The 25,560-nt window shown below is 44.6% G+C and overlaps 1 protein-coding gene across 1 annotated transcript in view; it reads left to right on the top strand.

The window, feature by feature from the left end:
• The window catches only part of LOC137431647 (protein mono-ADP-ribosyltransferase PARP14), a 120,867-nt gene that overhangs the window by 61,471 nt on the left and 33,836 nt on the right, over positions 1–25,560 (top strand). Inside the window, exons 13-15 of the mRNA XM_068123208.2 lie at positions 9,855–10,025; positions 18,951–19,123; positions 21,769–21,814. Of these exons, the coding sequence (XP_067979309.2) occupies positions 9,855–10,025; positions 18,951–19,123; positions 21,769–21,814 (390 nt within the window). The remainder of the gene's footprint in view (positions 1–9,854; positions 10,026–18,950; positions 19,124–21,768; positions 21,815–25,560) is intronic.

Raw genomic sequence — 25,560 nt, 5'->3', positions numbered from 1 at the left:
AAGTGACTGCTAAATTTTAAATTTAATGTCTTTGTTTCCATTTGGAGCATTGACTCGTATGTGTGTAAAACTGGAAAAAAAAATCAAAAGATTCTAGCAATTGTCTATTCTATATTTGTTTGGCGGTGTATCAGCTTGGTTCATACACGCAGCCTTTTTGTCTGAAGAGAGGGTGGTAAACATTTCGCTATAATTCTACATGATTGTGAAAATTGTCAACATTGGTATTGGCTTTCCAAAATCGCCTCCAGCCCTACCTCGCTCCACCTTTTCTTGCTTAGACCTCTGTCTCTCACCACATCCCATTTTTCAGGCTTCTTCTTCTCTCGCCCTTTCTCTTTTTTTACCTTGCATTCACACCTCCTGTAGTCTCCCCACCCTGCTTCATCAGTTGATGGTCATGCGCAACTGCAGCTGATACATCCTGTATTTAAAGCTTCACATTGCTGCACTTGGTCTTGCATCATCTGCCGCCTCCCCCTCACCTTTGCCTCTTCTTCACCTCCGGCACGTTCTCTCCCACTATGCTTCATAACCTCCTCATGCCCTGCGCCCCTCTTTCCTTCTAGCCTCCTCGTGCAACACTACCCTATCTCATTGTAATGTGACCTTGACTGTCTGCACCTCATTCACATTCTCAGATCCAACCACTATGATCTTGCCCACGAGGTTACTTGATCACCACCTGACATAATGTGCCTTTGCAAAACCTTCTTCTCCAGTGATATAATACCAGATTCCAGAATTTCTCTTCATAGATACACTCCATAATCACCTTGTTCAGTCTGTTCCATGCATTGGTGGTAGTGATGGTGGTGTTTATCCTCATAATACCTCTCATCACAGGTATTTTACCCCCTTTTCCTCCTCATACATCATATTATCTGGCTGCATATGCATATTTTCCTGTGAAACAACCTCTTGTTCATTTGTGTACTGTATTGTCCCCCAAATGGCAATAACTCTATCTCTGAAGTTCTCTCTACTGACACCTGCATATCCTCCTATCTTATCATCTTTGCTTCTTGATTCTCTTTTGTTGAGAATTTAATTGCTAACATACTGAATACTATGTTGTTGAAGCCACAATTCCCATTGAACCATTTCCCACAACGATGGCCTGAGGAAGTTCTGGATCATGGCACAATATCTTTCACTATCAATATCTTTTTCACTTTTGGTTATGACAAACCTCCCTGCTAATGTCTGCTGCTCTTCTTCTGCTCCAATCGGTTCTTCTGATCATGTGCTTGTTAAAGTGGACATCTCTCTGGCCATTCTCAGAGAGCCTCCTCAGCGTCGACGAGTCTGGCATTTCACTCAGGCCGACTGGGACGGTCTTCAAGCAGCCATCAATCATCTGGATTGGTCTCCCATCTCCACTGCCTCTGACATCAATTCTTCCTGGGAATTCTTCCAAAGCAAACTGCTCTCTCTCATGCACAGATTTATCCCATCTAGTCTTCAGTTGTCTTACCCTTCCTCCTGTCCACGGTGCACTGAATCTTGTGGTGAGACAGTTGCCCTGAAACAACTTGCCTTTGCCTCTTGGAAGGCGAATCCAACTGAAGGCAATCTCAGTTCCTTCCACCAAGCTCAGAACAAGTGTGTGTCTACCCTCAGGAGTGCCAGGAAGCACTATCTCTCCACACTCAAGAATGAACTCTCAAACCTGTCTCCTTCCTCCAAATCCTGGTGGTGTCTGATCAAATCATGTTGTTGATTTGTCTACACAGTTGACACCGCACGTGACAAAGCCGCATGCCTCAACTCTGTGTTTGCCTCAAAATCTTTTGTCCCAAACCCATCTCTCTCTGTTCCCACCTTACCCAGTCGAACCCAACTGCTCCTGGACTCTGTGTCCTTCTCTCCTGACAAGGTGGAGGAGTTTTTGTCAAACCTCGACTCTGATTCTGCAACTGGACCAGACGGAATCAGCCCACGGGTCCTAAAATCCTGCTCTGCCGCTCTATCTCACCCTCTCTCTGTTCTTTTCACCCTCTCTTTTGCTCAAGGTCATCTGCCAGCATCCTGGAAATCAGCAAACAATACCGCTTTACACAAAAAAGGTGCAAAGACAGATCCTTGCAACTACAGACCAATCAGCCTGCTCCCAATTATCAGCAAAGTCATGGAATCCATCATTGCTTCGGATATCAAATCCTTCCTCTTCTCCAATGGCTTGTTCTCCCATCATCAATTTGGATTCAGACCAGGTCACTCTACTCTGGACATGCTGCTTCTGCTGTCTCAACAATGGATGGAGGTCCTCAATGCCAAACAGGAAATCAGAGCTGTCTCCCTTGACCATATCACGTGCCTTCGATACGGTCTGGCACCTAGCTCTGCTCAACAAACTCTCCTCCTATGGTATCCATGGAAATCTCCATGCATGGCTTGCGGACTTCCTCTCTGGTAGTAGTCAACGTGTGGCCCTGAATGGATTTCTCTCATCTCCCCTTCCTGTTCAGGCTGGAGTTCCGCAAGGCAGTGTTCTGGGCCCTGTGCTTTTTCTGGTGTTTATCAATGATCTCTCCGACTCTCTGGAAAATACTCTCTATCTCTTTGCTGATGAATCCACTCTCTGCCGCTCCATTCTTCTTCCCTCAGATTGGCAGTCTGCAGCCTCCTCACTCTCTGAAGACCTGGACAAAATCACAGACTGGTCAAACAAGTGGAACATGTCTTTCAATCATGACAAATCTCACACTCTTACTATGTCTCTCTGAAAAGATTGACTGGACAACCCTCCCATCTACTTTCTCAACAATCCTCTCCAAGAAGTTCTGTCGCTCAAGCTTTTGGGTCTCACTATCTGCCATGATCTTTCTTGGGAAAACCACATTTCCAAGCTGGCCTCCAAAGCCAGTCGCTGACTGGGCTTCCTCCGTCGTGCGAAGTTCTTCCTAGGCACACCTGAGCTCCTCACCACATACAAGGCTTTCATCCGCAGCTCAATGGAAAACTGTTCTCCCCTATGGGCCGGTGCTCCTGCCTCACACCTAGCTCGACTTCACGCTGTTGAAACCAAAGCTTTCAGAATCTTTGGAATCTCCCGCGATGAAGCTATCTCCGAGGGCCTTTCACTCACTCACCACAGGCAGGTAGGTGGTCTTTCTGTCTTCTACCGACTCCTCTCTGGCCTTGCTCCCCCAGCTCTCTCTCTGTGCTTTGTCCCCCAAATATTCCTACAGGTCGCACAAGATCTGCCAGCATCCCTCTGATGGTTAAACTGCCGAAATCTCGGCTCTCTGCTCACCTTCACTCTTTCATTCCTCTTTTCTCCCACCTCTGGACCAAACTCCCCCACTCCCTTCAATCCCACTCCTCCTTCCAGGTCTTTAAAACAGCTGTTCACCACCATCTCTTATCTTCCCCCATCCAAAACCTTGATCTTTTCTACCCCCGCTAATTCACCCTTGATCCACCTTGTTTGAAATTCCAACTTCTTTCCTGGAAGTCCTGGCAGTGTCCATATGTTTTATACCTCTCCCACCCTCCCCCCTTCCCATGCCTCCCCCCCCCCCAAAGCCCTCTCCCTCCCACAGATCTCTCGATGTCTCTCGGTCCCTGCTCTCAGATATTGTGTTTGCGTACCTCCCCCTCTCACCCCATCTTGTCTACCGCTCCCCATGTTATATGTTTTATGTGTCGGTTTGTCTTTCTGTGTGATTAATGTTAGCTCTTTCACGAGCCTCGATCTTGTATACAAAAAAAAAAAAAACAACAACTTAGTTTCACCTTCATAATCCTCGAAAATGTACGGACCAATGATTCTGTTTACCATAATTCCACACCAAACAGTAACGCGTTGAGGGTACAGTGCACAATCCATGGATTTGCTTAAAACCCACTTCCAACAGTTGTGTTTGTTACTGAAACCATTCAAATGAAAATCAGCTTTGTCATTCATTATCAAATAAGAAATTAGCGCTTCATCTTCAGTAACAAGTTCCAGCAGTTTTGACGAAAACGACATGCAAGTTTCGAAATCGGTTGGAAGGATTTCTTGCACAAGCTCGACTCTGTATGGACAGCACTGCAAATGTTTCTCACAATGCATTTCAGAAGTTGACTTGTGTCAGTCCTTTCCATAAGAATGGTGCCAAGACGGACGAATTTCTGAACTACAGATGGAAAGGTTAGCATGGTAATGAAATCAATAATCTCAGCATACCTCAAGACTGACATTTTCTCCAACTCTTAAACATCACATCAACAATTGGAGTTCCTTCTCGGCTACATCTGTTAACTCACCAACTGATGGACACTGAATCTCAAGCAAGATGTCAGAGCAATCTCTGGAGATCGGCCGACCATTTACCACTATCTGGCACTCAACCTTGATTGTTAATCTTTTGGTCAAGGGTATTCTGGGTCCACTTCTTGGATGGCTGGTGGATTATTTTGTGCTTGCAAGAAATGTGTCGATCTTGGTGTTACATCTCCCATGCCTTTCCTTCGAAGCTAGTGGCCCTCAATATTGTGTCCTGTTTCCTATCCTGTTACAGGTTTACATCAACATTCTCTCGGGTCTCTTTGGAAAATCCTACATATCACTTTGTGGATGACACTGTTCTTTTCTGGACTGTTTCTCACACCATGAATAACAAGCAGGCTGAGCCCTCTCCTTGTCCTCAGGTTTGGAAAAATATGAAGCTGGTCAATCATTACTGAGAATGTTTCATTCAATGCTTTCAAATCTCACACACTCATTCTGTCTCTACATCAATAATGTATAGCTAAACCTCTAATTCCTTGCAAATCAACGTTTTGCAGAGGTGAAGTCTTTGGAGATTCTTGGACTAACAATCTGCCTTGACATTTCCAGGTCCAACCACATCTCCAAATTGGTCTCCAGGGCATGTAGCTACCTTTTAATCGTATGCAGAGCTAAGTCGTTCCTGGGCTCAGCTCCTAACAGTGTACAAGGCCTTCAACTGCAGTGCTATGGAGTATGGATGTCCTCTCTGGCCTGGTGCTGCAAAATCTCACCTTGCACCCTTAGGCCTCAAGCTGAGGCCTGAAATAGTGCCAAAAAAATGAGTTTCGTTCCGAACTCGTGGGACTACGATTTCTATGCATTTTTTATTGTATATAACATGCCTGACCTTGTGTTAAAAGTTTAACTCTGAAATCCTGCCAGTTTCCGTGAACGACCACGTCAAACTAGGTCATGTAGAGTCAAAAAGGAGGATTTTTAGCTCCGGTGCCGACTTTGCGGTGTGGTATCTCCGTCAGTACATATAATTCAGCCGAGGAATTTATGCTAGGCACAGACCTCCCATGGTTCTGTGGCCTCGTCAGTTTTAAAGGCTCTTACGCACGCACGCATCATACAGCGGAAATGTAAAAAATGTACTTTTGTCGTACGTACGTACTGTAAAATTCAATGAATTTCTTCTAAATTAACCCAAAATATTTTCGAAACCATCGGAGATATCCTCTCAAAAATGGGTAAGCTTGGCATATGGAAGGGATACTGCTTATTGACGACGTTTCGTGGTTGTCTGGAAAACAACTGATGAAGGGGGCGACACTAAAAATGCCTCCAGATGCATATGGGGACCGCATGATGACCAGGGATAGCATAGTGAATGTAGAGTAGGGAAGCTTGGTATTATGGTCGGCGGTATGAATCCGATGAATACATGATAATCCATTGATACAATAAGTATCAATCCATCTATCTATAATTCCAGCAATCTCTGTGTGTGTGTGTGTGTGTGTGTGTCTGTGTGTCTGTGTGTGTGTTTGTTTGTTTGTCTGTGACCGCTGTTTCTCGACAACCACGGGTCCGATATACTTTAAACTTGCCAGGTATATTGCTGGGGACCCGAGGATGTGCCTTTTCAAGGTTTCATATTAATCGGAGAAGTAGTTACCGAGCTATGTCCAAAAAACGATTCAACCAATCAGAGAGCAGCGAGCTATCACGTGTGCCGAACGTGGCGAACAGACTCTGCCTCGGACGGCACATTTGAGAGCGTATTCATTTATTTCACGTTGGCAAACTATGTTGCCGTTAAACTATGTTTTAAAACTAATTAAAACTAATTTGCGATTCATCGTAACTGCGATTTGCGACCTTCCGGACAGTGAAGACTGCACTTCCGGCAGCCAATCACAGAACGCGTTATTGCGTAGGCGTGGCCGATGTGAGAGCGAGGCAGCGAGCCGAGCCGAGCGCGTGCGCCATTACGGTTCGTAATTCGATTTCTTCCGGAGAAAATAATAATTTCTCGATTTCTTATGCGCATTATTTCTCCCAATTCAGTCAGAGCGAAGGGCGGAAGCGAAGAGCGTTGTTTTTTTTGTTTACGGGCGTACGGGCGGGGTAGAGCGTACGGGTAGCGTTATTTTTTTTTTTTGGCAAGGAACGGGCACCCACGTACGGGCATGCCCTAGTAGATAATAATAAGGCACACACCTGAAGTAAATCGCATGATAGTTTATTCACCGTCGTGTCAATACGCAAAGATACAGGCTTCGATGTATGCGAACATTCTGAATGTCCACGGGCTCAAGTAGCACAAATCTTCTTAAAATTTCAAGGCAATCGGATGAAAATTGAGGATTTTAGAAATTCGACAAAGTTGGTGAACTTTGGCCTATGTTGACCTATTGACCTTTTGATCCCAAAAACAATAAGCTTCTTGCTTATGATCAACTCTACCATTTGGTGAAATTTCGTGAAGATCGGTTGAACATTGTGACCTGTAGGCGCCTGACAGACAAACAGACAGAATAACGCACAAGATCAAGCAATATACTTGAAAAATCTCAGGTAGAATTAATCAGCAATTATTTAGCTCAGGTAGAACAGCAAGGTGATCGTGAGTATTTTATTATTAAAATTAGAATACAGTGCACGTTTTTATGCCTCCGCAGGACGGTTGTCCGTCCGGTTGTCAGTCTGTACCAGACTTTCGTTTCCAGAATAACCGCTTATGGGATTGGCTTATTGGTATAACCACCGTTTAGAGGCCATTTTTCCCCGCAAAGCGGGGGTTGGCCTTTTCGGGGACCGTGGTAGTTGTTGTTTTTTTTTGGGTTTTTTTGGGTCCCCTTTTTGAAGCAATATTTTACGGCCGGATGCCCTTCCTGACGCCAACCCTTTTTGCCGCCTTCAACGACAAACAGGGAATTACCAGTGAACTGGTACTCAATTAGCCGACCTCGGAAGGATGACAGGCTGAGTCAACCCCCCTGGCATTAATTCGGCGATCGACCGAGATTCGAACCCAGGATCCTAGGATCCTAAGCCGGCACCCTAGCCGCTAGCCCAACACCAGGGATCAACAGCTAGCCCAACACCAACACCAACACCAGGGATTGGCTTATTGGTATGAACTGTAATAATTGGTATGATAACAAAATTGGTATGAACTGTAATGCAAAGATTAACTGGTTCGATTTTGGGTTGAAAAGGTCAAAGTGACCATGGTCATGTGACCATGGCCTTTAATTTAAAATCTTGGTTACCACAACTTGTGGACGAGAGAAGGGATTTCAATCAAACTTGACAGTAAATATCGCGGATGCTTCTTCATGGTGGTCGAACCCTTCCCCCTCCTCCCCCCAATGCAATTCGGGGGCAAAATCTTCCCCATTCTGTCCTGCTGCCCGGATTCGTCAGGTCAGCGCTTTATTAGGGTCAGAGTTCTGATTGGTCCCCATGGACCGTCCCTTTCCCTCTTGTCCCTGTTTCTCTCTTTCTCCAACTCTGACGTGGCCCTGACTTCGTGAAGGTGGGTCACACCATCCTCGATGTGGGGGATCTCTGGGTCGTTTCTGGGAGATCGATCCGTTGTCTTTGTGTCACGGGTTTGTTCGAGAGAACTGTCCGAAGTGATACAACAACAACCAAATTTGACACCGCAATGGCCTGCTGTGCAAAGATGGACAGATTAAATTTTTGGGTGTAACAGGACATGTGCCCTTTGAAAATAGTTTTGCAGATCATAACTCGAGTTTGAAACATCTGAGGTTTTACCTCTGTCATGTGACCTTTAATCGAGATCAAACGTAAACAGTGGGTTGACATCGAACGCAGCCGGACGCATATCCAATATCACCCACCGATGCAGACATTGTACAACAGAGCTCGTTTCGTCCCACCCTGCACAATTGGGGTATAATTAGCAGTGTAGGTAGATCCTAGACTCGTGGAGGTAGATCCTAGACTCGTGGAGGTAGATCCTAGACTCGTGGAGGTGTATCCTAGACTCGTGGAGGTGTATCCTAGACTCGTGGAGGTAGATCCTAGACCCGTGGAGGTAGATCCTAGACTCGTGGAGCTAGATCCTAGACTCGTGGAGGTAGATCCTAGACTCGTGGAGGTAGATCCTAGACTCGTGGAGGTAGATCCTAGACTCGTGGAGGTAGATCGCAGACTCGTGGAGGTAGATCGTAGACTCGTGGAGGTGTATCGTAGACTCGTGGAGGTGTATAATAGACTCGTGGAGGTGTTGGTGAACTCGACGTTGACCAGATGCTGGTGTCTGTTGGCAAGATTGTGACACTCACCGTCCAATTGCAGCCACGTCTGCAGGCATTCACGATATTTACTCCATCTAAGAGGCGTAAACGGCGAAGTTATGTCATTCTGGAACTCACTACCACAAACCATCAGAGACTCCTCACTCACCACATTCAAATCATCACTCAAGACCCACTTGTTCAACACCGCATTCAACCCCTGATCGTCTCTTCTCCTTCTCCTTCCTTTCTGTTTGGTTTTTTAATTATGTATTTTTGTCTCCTTTGTCTTTGTTTTATGTACCATGTTAAAGCGTCTTTGGGTTTCTTGAAAAGCGCTATACAAAATAAATGTATTATTATTATTATTATTATTATTCACGACGTGTTCAAAGTGCATGAAGCACTTTAAACGCGATTTTCCCGAGGCCATGACTAAACATTCAGTGAAAAATCCTAAACCAGTGGGCGCCACCATTTTGTATGTCATGTGACCCAAGCAAGTGATCTGATAGGCCTAGATTCAAAATTAGTGCCTTCGATGCAAGACAAAGTAGTGCGACATAAACGCGTGGAAAACTTTCAAACTGGCAGGATCTGTTAGTTAAACTTTTTGTATGTGCTACAACTCGGCACGTACTCAGATTACCAGTGATTATTTTTTAGTCTCTCTGACCTCAGAACGGGATTGAACGATACACGGTGTCAGCTTGAGGCCTACCTTAGAAGATGTGGAGTCAAAGATCATGAGGCTAATTGGAGTTTCTCAACAGGAGGTTGAGGTGCGAGGCCTCTCCTCTCCTACCACAGACAGGTTGATGGCCTAGTTGTTTTATATTGCTTCATTATTGGTCTTACCCCACCTGCCCTCTCAGCTATTTGTCCCTCACAATGTGAGTGATCACAATCTTACGTTCTCCTTTCCTATTCCTGATATTTTCACTTCACACTGACTCTTTTCTGGGGTCCACCCAGACTCTTCACACTTACCATGTTGTCTGTCCAATTGGCTCCCTCGGAGTATCCCCATGTTGATTGTCGTTGCCTTTGTGTTCGTTCCTTCACCATTTCTGTATCCTTTTTTTTTTTTTGCTGGAGCAGCAACATCACCCCTTGTGTTATTCAGCTTGCTCTTCCATGAGCCTCAATCTTTCTTTCTTTAAAAAAAAAAATAGAAATATAAACTAGAATAGAACAATATTCATATGAGAGGGGCAAAGTAGAGTTGCAAGAAGTTTAGAAGTAAGCATCTTGTGTTGATTGGTAGATGTGCTCTCACAAATACAGCAGTTAAAATTAGAGTCTTGCTATTTATTTAATGTGTCATTTCAAAACCTTTTTGATTATTTTTATCTCTCCATGTGACGATGCAGCTCAATTGCAACAATCTGCCGTGTCTGTCATTCCACCGGGAAATCTTAATTGCCAACACATCATACTGTTGAACGTGCAAAAGAATAATGTGAAAATGTGTACCACCAATGCCTTGATGGAGTGTCATCGCAGATCAATCACATCTGTGGCATTTCCTGCACTCTGTACAGGTTTGTTCATCTCGTTTTCATTTATTGCATGCGCATCAGTTTTTGTATATATGATCGAGGCACGTAGAAGAGCCAGCAAAGAATGAAAGGGAAGAAAATGGGAAGGGGAAACCCCAACAGCAGATTAGAAGTGAGATCAATGGGAGGGCAGTAAGGACAGACACATGGAGGTGAATAAGCTGCACACGGTGAATGAAACGAAGCAAGAAGAGGAATAGGAGGGGGAAAGTGGGGATGAAACAGAAAAGGAACAAACCAACCCACAACTAAAATGAAAAAAAGTGAGGGAGAAGGAGAAGAAAAATCACATTAACCTTGGAAAGGGGGAGTGCTTGTGAATGGGGTCATTTGGGGTAGAAGAGATTGAGTATAGATGGGGTATGACCTGAGGTGTAGTGGTGAGCAGTGCTCTTGCTGCCCTGGGAGGAAGAATGGGACTGAACAGACTGGGGGAGTTGGTTCCGCAGGCGAGAGAAAACTGGAAATTAGTGGAGGTGAGCAGGGAGCCTGGATTTTGAGGGTTTAACAAGAAGAGAGAGAGAAGGTGGGGGAGGGGTTCCCACACAATCCAGTTTCAATTGTTATTTTCTGACTTGAACGTTACTGTCCATGAACGTGGCTTTCATTAGTGTATGTTCAGAGCAGAGATGACTGAATGAGGAAATAGAAGCTATATTTGCATTCTGAGACAGACCGGTTAAAGAGAAGGCTTCCAGGTAAAAAGCTGCTTCATTATTCTCTCGACAAGCAAGGTTGATCAGACTCCGCCACGGCTATGCAGTGGGGTTTTGGTGCTCCATCTTCACAGCATCATGAAAACTGTGCAGCATTATTTGGAAAGATTAGCGACTGAAGCAAGATTATAAACGATGAAAAAGAAAATCTCATTTGTAACAGTGGTTCGTATTTTAAAGTTAAGATGACCAGTGAAGCACATTCTCTGTACTAGAAAGGGAAGAAAGAAAGAAATGGTGAGAGATGAAGAGAGAGATGAAGGTAGGAAGAGATAGGGAGGAAGAGACAGGGAGGAAGAGACAGGGAGGAAGAGACAGGGAGGAAGAGACAGGGAGGAAGAGACAGGGAGGAAGAGATGGGGAGGGAGAGAAGGAGGAAAAGAGAGAGAGAGAGAGGGAGGAAGAGAGAGAGAGGAAGAGGAGGAAGCATGGTAACCTGTAAGGAAGAGGGTTTTGTTCCTTGCCTCTTGTTGCTAATAAATCTGCTTCTATTCATAATGTTGACATGACACAGAAATGTCAGAGTGACTTGGTGGTGTAGTTGGTTGCATTTCCCTCGGTGGTGTAGGTTCATTTCCTATGCCTCCTCAGTGGAAATTTTCAAATCCTGTGACAGAATGTCGATCTGTCTTCAATTGGTTCTTCACCACGGAATTGTTCACGACTTCTTGTGAGCATTCAATTCCACCTACCACCTACATGTCAGACAACCTCTTCACTATAATTACTCGGTTCTCCCTGCCACAAAAGTTAAGGAAGCCAATGATCCGCTTCAATGTTTATATTGGGGTTTTTTTTTTTAAACCAAATTTACAATAGAATATGCCATTGTGTACACCTGTAGCTATTTCCTTTTGCAATTAGACCAGAGGGGACTACATGTTTGCTCTCCATCTGTCTCTGTTGTCTGTCTGTCCGTCCATGCATCTGTCCACCCATCTGTGGTTTTTCCAGACTTTCCCCATACCCTTTAACATATTCAACTGAAACTTGGTACATGGCTTTATTACGATAACTTGCAGAACAGGCCTTTTTTTTTTTTTTTTTTTTTTTGTATACAAGATCGAGGCTCGTGAAAGAGCTAACATTAATCACACAAAAAGACAAACCGACACACAAAACACAAAAAACAAGGGGAGCGGCAGACAAGATGGGGAGAGAGGGGGAAGGACACAAAAGAGAGGGGGAAGAGGGGGAAGGACACAAACACAACATTTGAGAGCAGGGACATCGGGAGGACTTGGGGGGGAGGTGGGAGAGGAATAAAACTTATGAACACTGCAAGGACTCTGGGGTGAATTACCGGGGGTAGAAAAGATCAAGGTTTTCGATGGGGGAAGATAAGAGATGGTGGTGAACAGCTGTTTTAAAGACCTGGAGGGAGGAGTGGGATTGAAGGGAGTGAGGGAGTTTGTTCCAGAGGCGGGAGAAAAGAGGAATGAAAGAGTGAAGGTGAGCAGAGAGCCTAGACTTTGGCAGTTTAACCATAAGAGGGTTGCAGGCAGATCTTGTGCGACCTGAAGGAATATTGGGGGGACAGAGCACAGAGAGAGCTGGGGGAGCAAGGCCGGAGAGGAGTCTGTAGAAGACAGAAAGACCACCAACCTGCCTGCGGTGAGTGAGTGAAAGGCCCTCGGTGGTGACTACATCGCAGGAGATTCCAATGATTCTGAAAGCTTTGGCCTCAACAGCGTGAAGCCGAGCAAGGTGTGAGGCAGGAGCACCAGCCCAGAGGGGGGAACAGTATTCCATTGAGCTGCGGATGAAAGCCTTGTATGTGGTGAGGAGCTCAGGTGTGCCAAGGAAGGACTTCGCACGACGGAGGATGCCCAGTCGGCGACTGGCTTTGGAGGCCAGCTTCGAAATGTGGTTTTCCCAAGAAAGATCATGGCAGATAGTGAGACCCAAAAGCTTGAGCGACAGAACTTCTTGGAGAGGATTGTTGAGAAAGTAGATGGGAGGGTTGTCCAGTCGGTCCTTTCGGAGAGACATTGTAAGAGTGTGAGATTTCTCAGGATTGAAAGACATGTTCCACTTGTTTGACCAGTCTGTGATTTTGTCCAGGTCTGCAGAGAGTGAGGAGGCTGCAGACTGCCGATCTGAGGGATGAGGAATGGAGCGACAGAGAGTCGAGTCGTCAGCAAAGAGATAGAGAGGATTTTCAAGAGAGTCAGAGAGATCATTGATGAAGACCAGAAAAAGCACAGGGCCCAGAACACTACCTTGGGGAACTCCAGCCTGAACAGGAAGAGGAGATGAGAGAAACCCATTCAGGGCCACACGTTGACTACGACCAGAGAGGAAGTCCGCCAGCCATGCGTGGAGATTTCCATGGATACCAAAGGAGGAGAGTTTGGTGAGCAGAGCAGGGTGCCAGACCGTATCGAAGGCACGTGAAATGTCAAGGGAGACAGCTCTAATTTCCTGTTTGGCGTTGAGGACCTCCATCCATTGTTGAGAAAGCAGAAGCAGCATGTCCAGAGTAGAGTGACCAGGTCTGAAACCAAATTGATGATCAGAGATCAAGCCATTGGAGAAGAGGAAAGATTTAATATCTGAAGCAATGATGGATTCCATGACTTTGCTGATAATTGGGAGAAGGCTGATTGGTCTGTAGTTGCTGGGATCTGTTTTTGCACCTTTTTTGTGCAAAGCGGTGATGTTGGCTGATTTCCAAGCAGATGGCAGATGACCTTGAGCAAAAGAGAGGGTGAAGAGAACAGAAAGAGGGAGTGAAAGAGCAGAAGAACATGATTTTAGGACCCGTGGGCTGATGCCGTCAGGACCAGTTGCAGAATCAGAGTCGAGGGTTGACAGAAACTTTTCCACCTTGTCAGGAGGAAAGGACACAGAGTCCAGGAGCAGCTGGGTACGACTGGGTACGGTGGGTACAGAGAGGGATGGGTTTGGGACACAAGATTTAGAGGCAAACACAGAGTTGAGGCATTCAGCTTTTTCACGTGTGGAGTCAGCCGTTAAGCCGTTTGAGGTGAGGGAGGGGATGGAGGGGGAACAAACACCAGAAACAGATTTTTTCCAGACGCCACCAGGATTTGGAAGAGGGAGACAGATAAGAGAGTTCGGTCTTGAGAATGGTGAGATATTGTTTCCTGGCTCTCCTGAGGGTGGACACACACTTGTTTCGGGCTTTGTGAAAGGAAATGAGATTTCCTTCCGTTGGATTTGCTTTCCAGGAGACGAAAGCAAGTTGTTTCAGGGCAACAGCCTCACCACAAGATTCCGTGTACCATGGACGGGAGGAAGGGTATGACAATTGAAGACGAGATGGGATAAATCTGTGCATGAGAGAGAGCAATTTACTTTGAAAGAATTCCCAGGATGAGTTGATGTCAGAGGCGGTAGAGATGGGCGACCAGTCCAGATGATTGATGGCTGCTTGAAGACCGTGCCAGTTGGCCTGAGTGAAATGCCAGACTCGTCGACGCTGAGGAGGCTCTCTGAGAATGGTCAGAGAGATGTCCACTTTGACAAGCACATGATCAGATGAGCCGATTGGAGCAGAAGAAGAGCAGCAGACATTTTCAGGGAAGTTTGCCATAACCAAATCCAGAAGAGAAGATGCTCCGTTGACTGAGATCCGGGTCGGGAAATTGACAGATTGTGTCGGTCCCAGTGAGTCGCAGAAGTCCTTTTGCTGAAGAGCCATGGCTGGTGAGAGAGGTACCCACACCCAGCCAACTGGCATGGTGACAATTGAAATCACCACATATGAGGAAGAGAGAGTTGGGATGGGTGGATAGAAGTTGGTCCATATTATCAGACAGTGAGATGTAGATGGAGTCATCGCTGTTTGGTGGACGGTACAACACACATATGAACAAAAGGTGGGAGCGAAGGGGAAGCCGTAGCCAAAGGTATTCCTGGGGGTGAGGTGGAGAGAGGGCAGTGGAGGGCGAGTGAGGAAGAGTTTTTAATAAAGATAGCAACCCCACCTCCAGGACGAGGCTCAGGTCTATCATACCGGAGGAGGGAGTAACCTGGGAGAGATACCAAGGCATCAGAGACATCATGAAGGAGGAAAGTGTCTGTTAAGCAGATCACATCTGGTTTGTCAGAAGCAACCTGTATGGAGAGGTCAGTCAAGTTTGAGCGAAGGCCCCGGATGTTTGAGGTCCATACCGTTAATGAAGAGGAAGGGGGAGCATCGGGTCCAGAACAGGGGGGGGAGGGGTAGGGTAAGATGTGGAAGAGGAGAAAGAGGTAGGGAGAGCTGTTGAAGGTGTGTCAGAGATTTCAGAGATTTCAGAATAGCTTGGAGAAAGGGAAGAATGGGGCGGACAAAAGGTTTGATGGAGATTGGGTGAGGCACAGTGAGGTGTTATTTGAGGAGGGGGAAGAGCGAGGCAGAAGGTTTGGGGAGATGAAGGTGAAAGTTGGAAGGGGGAAGAAGCAGGGAGGATGCTTTGAGGAGGAGGGGTGAGAGGGGAGTCTAGGAGGGGAGGAGCGAGGGAGAGTCTCGGAGGGGAGGGGTGTGGGGGGAGTTTAGGAGGGAGGGGAGGGAAGGGGCAAGGGGGGAGATTTGAAAAGGATGGGTGATGGGGAGGATTTGGAGGGGAGGGGTGAGATTGGATTTTGAAAAGTGTACGATTCATGGGAAACGAACATTTTTTGCAAAATGAGTTTGAGACCTTCGAGTCAAAAATACGTTTGAGGACACTGGAGGAGGGGTGGAGTTCTGGATAGTTTAGGGAATGTAGAAAGGAGGAACTGTAAGAGATGGTATTATATATATTTTTTGGAATGAATAGATTTGGTGAGCAAGACGAAAGCATCCTTTTGTAGGAAAAGAAGAAAAGGATGTTATAATATATGAGAGAAAATAGGTGTTCAGGGGAGAGATTATACATTTCTAACCGCGTGATCGCGAACGAAGAACGAACGAACAAAAAGAACAACAAATAAACGAATAAGACCTGGGAAGGAAATATTTTTTTTGGGGTTTTTTTTTTTTTTGTGAGTACAGATATTAAACAAGGAGGTACGGGGTGAACGACTGGGACGAAACAGAGAACGAAAATAATTTCAGCGCATTCGACGAATCGCTGAGAGAAAAACAAAACCACAAGGTCGGAGACGGTACGGTAGTCTAAGCCTACGAGTACTAGGCCGCAGAATACTCGATACCATTAACCGACGATTGTGTATACATGTACGAAAAATTAGCACCGAAAATTTTCCAAAAGATACGCTATAGGTACACACACCGAAAGATAGATACAGTCTCGACAAAAACACGATTGTGAAAGATCACTTAGCTTCGAGAGCGTGAGCGCATGGAGCAGCTTCGAAAAGACGCGACCTCGCCGTGATCTCACGAGAACTCGATCCAATATATGTTTGGATCTGACAACTTCATTACGATAACTTACAGAAAGGGTTGTAATTGTCATGGTTCTCTTTTTGAGGCAATGTTTTTATCGCCGGATGCCCTTCCTGACACCAACCCTTTTAGTCACCTCTTACGACACGCAGGGATACGGTGTACCTATTCTAAACCAGGGTACACACCGATTTGGTTTTATTTGCTTTTGTTTATTTATTTATTATAATTTTTTTTTTATTTATTTTCATTATTTATTTATTTATTATTTATTTATATTTATTTATTTATTATTTATTTATTATTATTGTTTATTATTTATTTATTTATTATTATTTCTTTCTTTTTATTTATTTATGTTTTATAAACATATATATATATTTATTTATTTATTTTTTACTGCAGTTTGGCTTTATGCCAGGAAGAGGAACGACAGACACGCTTTTTATTGTGAGGCAGTTGCAGGAGAAGTACATGGAGAAGTAGTCAGGTTCACTATGTTAACAAATATAATTTAGTTCAAAATTTTGGTAGATTAGCAAAACTATACATTTCTGGAATACTCAGAGCATGAGGAATCCAAAAATTAATGTTTGCATTTGCATAGACACCTTTGCGAAAATGACACTCAGGACAGTGATGAAGATTGTCAGGTTCACTATGTTAACAAATATAATTTCGTTCAAAATTTTGGGATTAGCAAACCTGTACATTTTTGGAATCATCAGAGCATGGAGAATCCGAAAATCAATGTTGGCATTTGCACAGACACCTGCATGGCCGCCATTTTGGATTTTCAAAATGGCCGCCATAAAATACATATTTTGCGCTATCTCGGCTTCTAGTCAACCGAGAGACTTAATTAAATATGCTAATCCTATGTTTTCTGGGTTAAGGAATCCAATAAAGGCCTCAAAATAGTGCTCAGGATTATAGAAAAGCAACAAACAAAGGTAATTGAAAACCATTGTCTTTATATTTGTGATATAACTGTATTACATAATACATGATATTGCAAGTCCTTTGAAGTTATAGGTATGGGTTTATAAAGCAAGAAAGCAGCCTTGTTAGTATCAGATTGAACTATAAGTCCTATACACAGGATCTACTAGGTCTACACCGTTCAGGAATATGCTTTTACAGATCTTCATCACTGTCCTGAGGGTCATTTTCGCAAAGGTGTCTATGCAAATGCAAACATTAATTTTTGGATTCCTCTTGCTCTGAGTATTCCAGAAATGTATAGTTTTGCTAATCTACCAAAATTTTGAACGAAAAAACATAGTGAACCTGACTAAAGAGGAAGAAGTTGTTTCTTGGGTTTGTTGATCTGGAGAAAGCATTCGATAGGGTTCCACGTGAAGTAGTGACATGGGCATTGAGGAAGTTAGGAGTGGAGGAATGGTTGATCAGAGTGGTGATGGCAATGTACAAAAGAGTGCGCACAGCTGTAAGGACGAAGGACGGGAACAGTGGTGAGTTTGAGGTGAAGGTGGGAGTGCATCAGAGGTCGGTAACTAAGTCCACTACTATTTGTAGCTGTGACGGAGGTGCTGGCTCGGAACGTAAAGGAGGGTTTACCGTGGGAGTTGTTGTATGCAGATGATCTGCTGTTGATTGCAGAAAGTATGGATGGATTGAAGGAGAAGATGAACAAGTGGAAGGAATGTATGGAGACAAAAGGTCTGAAGGTGAATATCGGAAAAACGAAGGTGATGGCAAGTGGTAAAGCATGTGGTGAGGTGGAAAGAACTGAGAAGTGGCCGTGTGCTGTGTGCAGGAAGGGTGTCGGAGTGAATTCCATTTAATGTACAATGTGCGCTGAGTGGGTTCATCAAAAATGTAGTGGTTTGAGAGGGTCATTAACCAGTGTGGCAGCTACATTCAAGTGTAAGGTGTGCACAGAGGGAACTGCAGATGGAGGAAATGTTATTAGATCTTGGAGACGGCGTTTAGCTGGAAGGTGTGAAAACATTTTGTTACCTAGGAGACATGCTGAATGGAGAAGGTGGATCAGATTCGGCAACGGTTGCTGGAGTGAGATGTGCATGGAAGAAGTTTCGGGAACTGAGTGGCGTGCTGACGAGGAGGGGAGTGTCGTTGAAGCTGAAGGGAAAGGTGTATGCTGCATGTGTGAGAAGTGTTATGATTTATGGGAGCGAGACATGGGTAATGAACGTAGAGCAGCAACGAAGGCTGGAAAGGGTGGAAATGCGAATGGTTCGGTGGATGTGCGGAGTATCGTTGAGAGAGAGGAAGACAAATGATGAATTGCGAAAGATGATGGGAATAGAGCCTGTGATGGATGCTGTGAAGAGAAACAGGTTGACATGGTTTGGTTATGTGTTGAGGAAGGATGAAAGTGACTGGTTGAGAAGAGTGATGGAAATGAATGCAGAAGGCAGTAGAGGACGGGGAAGACCGAGAAAGACTTGGCTAAAGATGGTCAAAAAAGAAATGCGGGCAAGGGGGTTAACAAGGGGAGATGCAGAAAATAGGGCAAAATGGAGAAGATTGTCATGGGGAGCACAAGGCTAACCCCCGTTCTGGCAGGGAAAATGGCCTTAAAATGCCTGTTGTTGTTGTTGTTGTTGTTGTTGTTGTTGTTGTTGTTGTACAGACCAAGTTTGAGTTTCGGATGTTTTACCAATTTTTCCACAGAGTTATGCCCATTTTGGACTTAGAAACATTTTCCTAAGTCTAATTCATAAGATTTTTTTTTTGCGTAGTTAAAACAATTTGTCCTGTATATGGTTCACAATTGCTGAGTGCTTGGAACAAGAACATTCATTGAGACTGGTAGGGGACATGTATTGCAAAGCTATTCTCTGTGTGCTTGTTTTTCTTTAGGAGGGGGTGGTTTATCTCCAGCGCAGGGAGCTGCTGCAATGGCCGATGCCTTCAGAGAATTTCTCCAGCAAAATCCAATTACGTCACTGTCAGAAATCCGCATCATCCTTTACATGTGTGAAATGTACAAGGATTTCTGTGAAGGATTTGTTGGCAAGCAGAACTCCATTTTTGTAAGTATTATTTTCCTAAACAGTAATTAAATCTTGAGGTTTAAAAAAAAAAGATATTTAAATGGTCTGTGTTAGTCGTCGACCATTGTTCAACTACTTGGCTTAAATGTGGCACTTTTGTATTAGTAGGCCATCTTCATAATTTGTATGTAAAAATGGCAAACATTGTGCTGCTATTTCTTTTTCAAAGTTCCCCTTCATTCACATCTGAACTCGTTTGTTTTCTTTTCTCCAAACACCTCATATTTCCTTATCCTGGCACTTGTCACCTTCACTTTATTTTTCTCTTTGTCTTGTATTGTCTTTCTCATCGCCTGTACCTTTGCGATGCGAAAGGTTTTCCTTTGGTTTTTTGGTTTTCCATTTTTATCAAGTTGCATATCAGGAACGTTGAAGCGCAAGTTCATGCAACAACAACACTTTTCCATTTATTTAAACAGTATAATTTATTATAACAAGCATTAATACCTTGTACTATTGTTGCTCGTTATATTATAAATATGTTGTACCAGGTGAGATTAAATGAATAAACTTTTGGTTCATGAGTTATCAAGTGACCACTATATTCGTCATGTGTGTGCGTCTGTGTGTGTGTCTGTCTGTCCGCAGCATAACTACCCGATTATATCATCCGATCTTGATGAAACTTGGGTGGGAGGTTATCATGATCTAGTTGCGTCCTGCCTAGAGTGGGCGTATTGCGCCCATTGTGGGTGGAGCCACGCCCGAAAAAGATGTCTTTTTAGAGGGTAATCAAGTTCAAGCAACATCTTCTCCGAGGGGTTTGGTGGAATCTGACAGGGGTTTCGATATTTGGTTAGGCCAATGTCATGTGTCTAGCCCCACGGAGCTCGATTTTTCATTTTTTTTTTTTTCATTTTATTTATTTATTTATTTATTTTCATTTCATTTCATTTTTCACCGAATGTTCGGTATTGTGTAGCTAACTAACCTCATAACTGATTATATATTATTTTCCATCTCATTTCAAGGTCAGTGACCTTCGTTTTGACATTTCCGGGCCTGTTTCGGTTATAGTTGAATACCGCTCGCTCGTGAACCATCGTCGTCTCCTGACTTGTCTTTTTTTATCGCATTTTAAAGAAAACTTCACATAGCATGTTAGACTGTTCAGTAAAACGTGAAACAAAATCAAGAATAACAGGGAAAACTAGAATGACACTTGGTAGAGCGCATAACTCCGCCAGACTGAACAGTTTGTTTTGTATCCCACTGAGAGACCAGATCTGCATCTGGACCTTAATCAAAATCGAATCTTCTTGGTCTTGTCATCTACCCAAATCATCCACCAAGTTTTGTCATCCATCCACAACGTTTTGAGATATCATGCTATACTGTATATCGTTTTTGCCCCCATCTCTCTCGATGGTGAAGAATCGCTTAGAGTTAAATAAATTCTCTGATCCGCATCCGGACCTTCACCAAAATTTAAACAATTGGTCCTTGTCACACACCCAACCTGTCCACCAAGTTTCGTCTGAATCTGTCCATAACTTTTTCAGATATCCTGCTCAGGCAGACAGACAAATATGGATGAACACATAACCACCATCCACATTATATGGTGATTAAAGATACAGAAGGTATAAGAGATTTCAAAATGGTGAACACCACAAAGTTTCTATGTCAGAACATACTCTGAGGTCTCCATCTCTGAAAATGCTGTTTGACTTATTGAGATTTGTCTTGTCATATGTCCAAGTAAAGACTTCACTGCATAATGTATGTACATTATACATGCATATATCACTCCATCAATAGCAACAGAAGCAAGAGTAGGATGCGATGGGTTTTGTGGATGCAACAGAAAACGTAACAATTAGTCTATTTTCCATCGAAAAAAAAAATACATTTTTTTTTTTCAACCAAATATTGACAAAGGCATGCTACTGCCGTGCGAAAAATCAGGTGGTAACCCTTCGTTTGAGCAAAAGGGTTAACGACCAAAATCTCAGCTTCTCCTTGCATCCAACGTTAGTTATCACAGCTCAATCAAAGCCTTGTTGATTTCATCCTTCATTGTCAGTCCCTTGTGCAGTTCTGTAATTTTGATCTTGCATGCTACTTGTTGAAGCCTGGTGTTGGGCTAGCGGCTAGGGTGCCAGCTTAGGATCCAAGGATCCTGGGTTCGAATCCCGGTCGATTGCTGAATTAACACCAGGGGGGTTGACTCAGCCTGTCATCCTTCTGAGGTCGGCTAATTGAGTACCAGTTCACTGGTAATTCCCTGCTTGTCGTAAAAAGGCGACAAAAAGGGTTGGCGTCAGGAAGGGCATCCGGCCGTAAAACATTGCTTCAAAAAGGGGACCAAAAAACAACAACAACCACGGTCCCCGAAAAAGGCCAACCCCCGCTTTGCGGGGAAAAATGGCCTCTAAAGGTGTTTTTATTTTATTTTATGCTACTTGTTGAACTCTGAGCTTGGATACCTGTTCGGATACTTACAAGTCGGGGTGATGTTGATGGTTGAAGATATAATCTGAAATTTAACCAAAAATACATTTTTATCATTTTTAGATCAGTGCAAACGTGATTTGTGCAAGGGAGAAAAAAATTTTGACACCATTTTATGACTACAGAAGTAAATTTATCCTGCTCTTCTTGTTTTGTCATTTGTTTCACAGAAACCTTTTGTTCAGGGTTGGAGAAAACTCAACAGATTTCTTACCGGTTTGTGAACATTTTTTAAATTCCAAACAAATTTACATCCATTAATTTAACACTTTATATAATACAAGGTTGCTGCCATTTTTACCTGGGCTTTGTTTATACTGTTGCGGATCTCAGTGCCGGCCTTTCCCCTTACCAAGGGGGGATTAGTCCCCTTGTCTTTTACTAGCCGATGGGACCCGGGACCGATGACGTCCTTTCCAGACAGCGTTAGATAGGGTTTTAGGACTAGGGATTCGCTATTACCTAAGTACTAACGCCGCCCAGAAACGAGGAAATAAGCCCCGCCCGAATCACGGGTGTTAGTGGAAATGCCGAGCGGTAGTGACCCGTGACCCGAGCCGTTAGCAATGACTAACCCGATCCAAGCGGTTCGTAATCGTACCACGCTTACCCAATGGAGGAAATGACTGAAACGGTCGAATTTGGGAAGAAAGGAAAAACACAATTTATTTACACTTTGTACAATAAGAAGAAGAAGAACACACAGTGCAGCCTTATACAGTCTTAACCTATCCCTGGACAAATGTGCCCGTCACACTCAGACATGCTCACACGGGGTTTGTAGTTGACCAGGTCGATGGTCCAGGGATGCGTCCAGGCAGCTCGTCTCCAGTCCCCAACTCGCACCGCGAAGCAGATGAAACAGACGGCAGCGGCCAGGAGCTCTCCGCGTGTCGTTTGGCACGCACGGGTTTATTACAGGGCAACGGTAGGCTGGCTTTGGCGGTTACACTCGCGGCTCAGCCACGTACGTAATAAGCAGACAGTTCGACATGCGTTTCTCACTCAATTCCTCGAAACTGTCATGCGCACGCCGGTCCTCTCAGTGCTGTTCTCACGCGAGTGCTCCGGATCAGTTCTCTCAATGGCTTCTCGCATGGCGTCGCTTGGCTCGCTTGGTTCGCGCTTGGCTTCCGTCCTCATCAAGTCCTTTGTAAGCAAGCTCTCTCCAATAAGTCCTTTCCCCACGAGTCCTGTTGTGTAGGGCTTTGTGCAAAGGCTTATATAGCCTTGCTCAACGAACCTTCCAGCACTTGCTAGATGCGCCCATACCACGCCCTCTCAAGCCATGCCCTCTCAGCCCTGGTTGGCTGGTGCCCTTACCGTCACCGCCTCTGACGTGCTGCTCGTCGCGGCCACACCCCGACCTCGCACTCCTCCCTCTTTCCAGGCCTACCTCGTGTCATTTGACTAGTTTTGAGCGAAACCAAGGGCAGCAAACGCTGCTGGCGGCCAACGCGTAACAAACAAGGTGGACGAGCCGAATGGGGCACGGGATCGAGTTTGCCCATTGGTGGAATTGAAGGGCGGCTGCAAAATGAAAAGACCTAAGCTTATTTCTTTACACAATGCAGATGTTACTAGTGAAATGGCCTACTCTTACACATACTATGACATAACTAATTCTAATGGGCTTACGTGTTGCTTGTGGACTAACTATGGGGGGCAAACCTTTCACCTTTAATGATATATGTACAATTTTCAAAACCTCAACACTGCCCCCTCCTTCGCCAGGCTCGTCCCCGAGCCGAACCCACACAAGTGAGCACGACTGGTTTTTAGCAAGGGTCATGACTACTTTTTAACTTACGTGTGACACTTAGATATGGTTCCCCTCTACATTTAATCTAACACCCTGTATGCGACAGTTTTACAACACAAGATATGTCCCACCTACTGCATTGTGTACTAACTAACAGATTCACACCCACGGCTAACTGAATTACAGAAAAATTCCTCAAACTAAACATAAAGCCGGTGGGGAGCATGTTATTTACAAGAAAAATGAATGAATGAATGATCGTTTTAAGGCCATTTTCCCCGCTGGAGCGGGGGTTAGCCTTGCGGGCCCCATGACAATCATGGTTCCCTGTTTGAGGCAATGTTTTTATGGCCGGATGCCCTTCCTGACGCCAACCCTTAGTCGCCTCTTATGATGCGCAGGGATACGGTGTACATATTCTAAACCGGGGTACACACCGGGATCACACCGGGTTATTTACAAGACTACTAATTATTTACAGTTCTACAACCCAGGACCTGTTCTTTTTGTGGGAAAGAATTTTGAAGAGAGAGAAACACAGAATGCACTGCACCAATACACCATAATAAATGCACAATCATGCACATACTAGAGTAGCTCATGGTGGTTGAGTATGCACTTTATTGTACAGACCTAAACTCTTCAGGAATCCACTAATTGAAGGTCCAGGAACAATATTTGGTTGGTAACACATTTGCCACTGACGGCGAAATAGCTGAAATGGCCACACCCCTTTTTGGGCCACGCCCCCTTTTTGCCGTGACTGTATCTACAGAACCGTTGGACCTAGGAGGTTGCCCGACCACTCAAAATTTGCGCAATGGCCACATTATGGGGGGTCAGTAATACATTTTCATATCCAAAAGTCAATGGTTTTTAAGATAATTGCCAAAAACCGATTTCAACATGTTACGAACTACAATATTATTCGTAATTGTTCCTGTTCCTGTTCCTATTGTTCAATTACTTGATTCCTGAAGAGTCTAGACTAGACTAGAGTCTAGACTAGAGTCAAGACTAGAGTCAAGACTAGAGTCTAGACATGGCTAGAAATTCCGGTCATGGGTGTTTTGTCGTTGAGCCTGCATGCAGGCAGCGGTATCCCATAAAACAACATGGCGTCGCACCGAGAAGCAAGTTTGGCCGGACAAACTATAGCAGATGGGGTACGCTGTTCCTTGAAGATTGCCTGGACCTACAAAGGAAGTTCCCGGGTATCTACAGATGCTTTACAGATGGTGGATGGGTGATGTACCACACTACCCGACAAGGCAGTGCAGTAGGATTTGACATGGCACTCGAGAAGTGTTACAATAAACCCGCCAAGGTTGCTGGAGGTATCATTGGGATGACCAGACAGAAAGAAGCAGTAGCCTTATGGAATCTCCTAAAGCATGAGAAAGATCTTCATGTGGCACAGCTGCTGGAATGGTGCAACTTGGGAGACAAAGATGACAGTGAGCTGAGCCTACACCATGAGTTCAATCCAAGTTCTACGAAGATTGGCCATGTTCGTGCAAAGGCCCTTCTGGATTACATAAAATCCATCAACAATCCGTTCGACGCTGGAATCAGACTTCAGAACATCTCTACTGGAGCTGACATTCCCCAGGAGGTTGTCGACGGATTACTTGAATGCCTGGAAATTGGTGAGAAGAGTTATGAAGAGTTTGTTGAGACCAGATTTCAGGATAAGGAGAAGCACCTACATGATACAATCCCTACCAACCGCAAGACTGTTTTCATGAAACGTACTTCTACTCCGTTCACAGCGAAGAAATCGATGGCGAAAAAGGATGCAGCGGAAACGGTTAGGTACATTGACTATGCTAGAGAAAGAGGGTACAGCATGCTAGAACTCCTGAAGTATGAATTGACCAGCACATCCCAGTTCCTCACCACTGAATGTAAAGATGGCATCAAATTGAAGAAGCCCGATAAAGCCTCCTTAGCCAGGGAACTTGTCAGTCGCCTTCCACAGGAGACGAGGAATGTAAAGAGTGACGCTCAGATGACAATAGTGGACTTCATGGCACTTGTGCGTAAACTACCGATGAAAAAGATGGGCCTTCACACATTCGGGGAATTGGCTGAGAGTCTTTCCAACAGGATTCTTGCTACAGGCTCCGTGTCCACAAGAATAGACATTATTTTTGATGTTTATCAAAAATCATCAATCAAGCAAATGGAACGGGCACAG

The sequence above is a fragment of the Myxine glutinosa genome, chromosome 7, assembly GCF_964187855.1.
Source record: "Myxine glutinosa chromosome 7, kmMyxGlut1.1, whole genome shotgun sequence".
NCBI lineage: Eukaryota > Metazoa > Chordata > Myxini > Myxiniformes > Myxinidae > Myxine > Myxine glutinosa.
The sequence above is the reverse complement of the archived record's forward strand: the minus strand, read 5'-3'. Positions and strand labels throughout refer to the sequence as shown.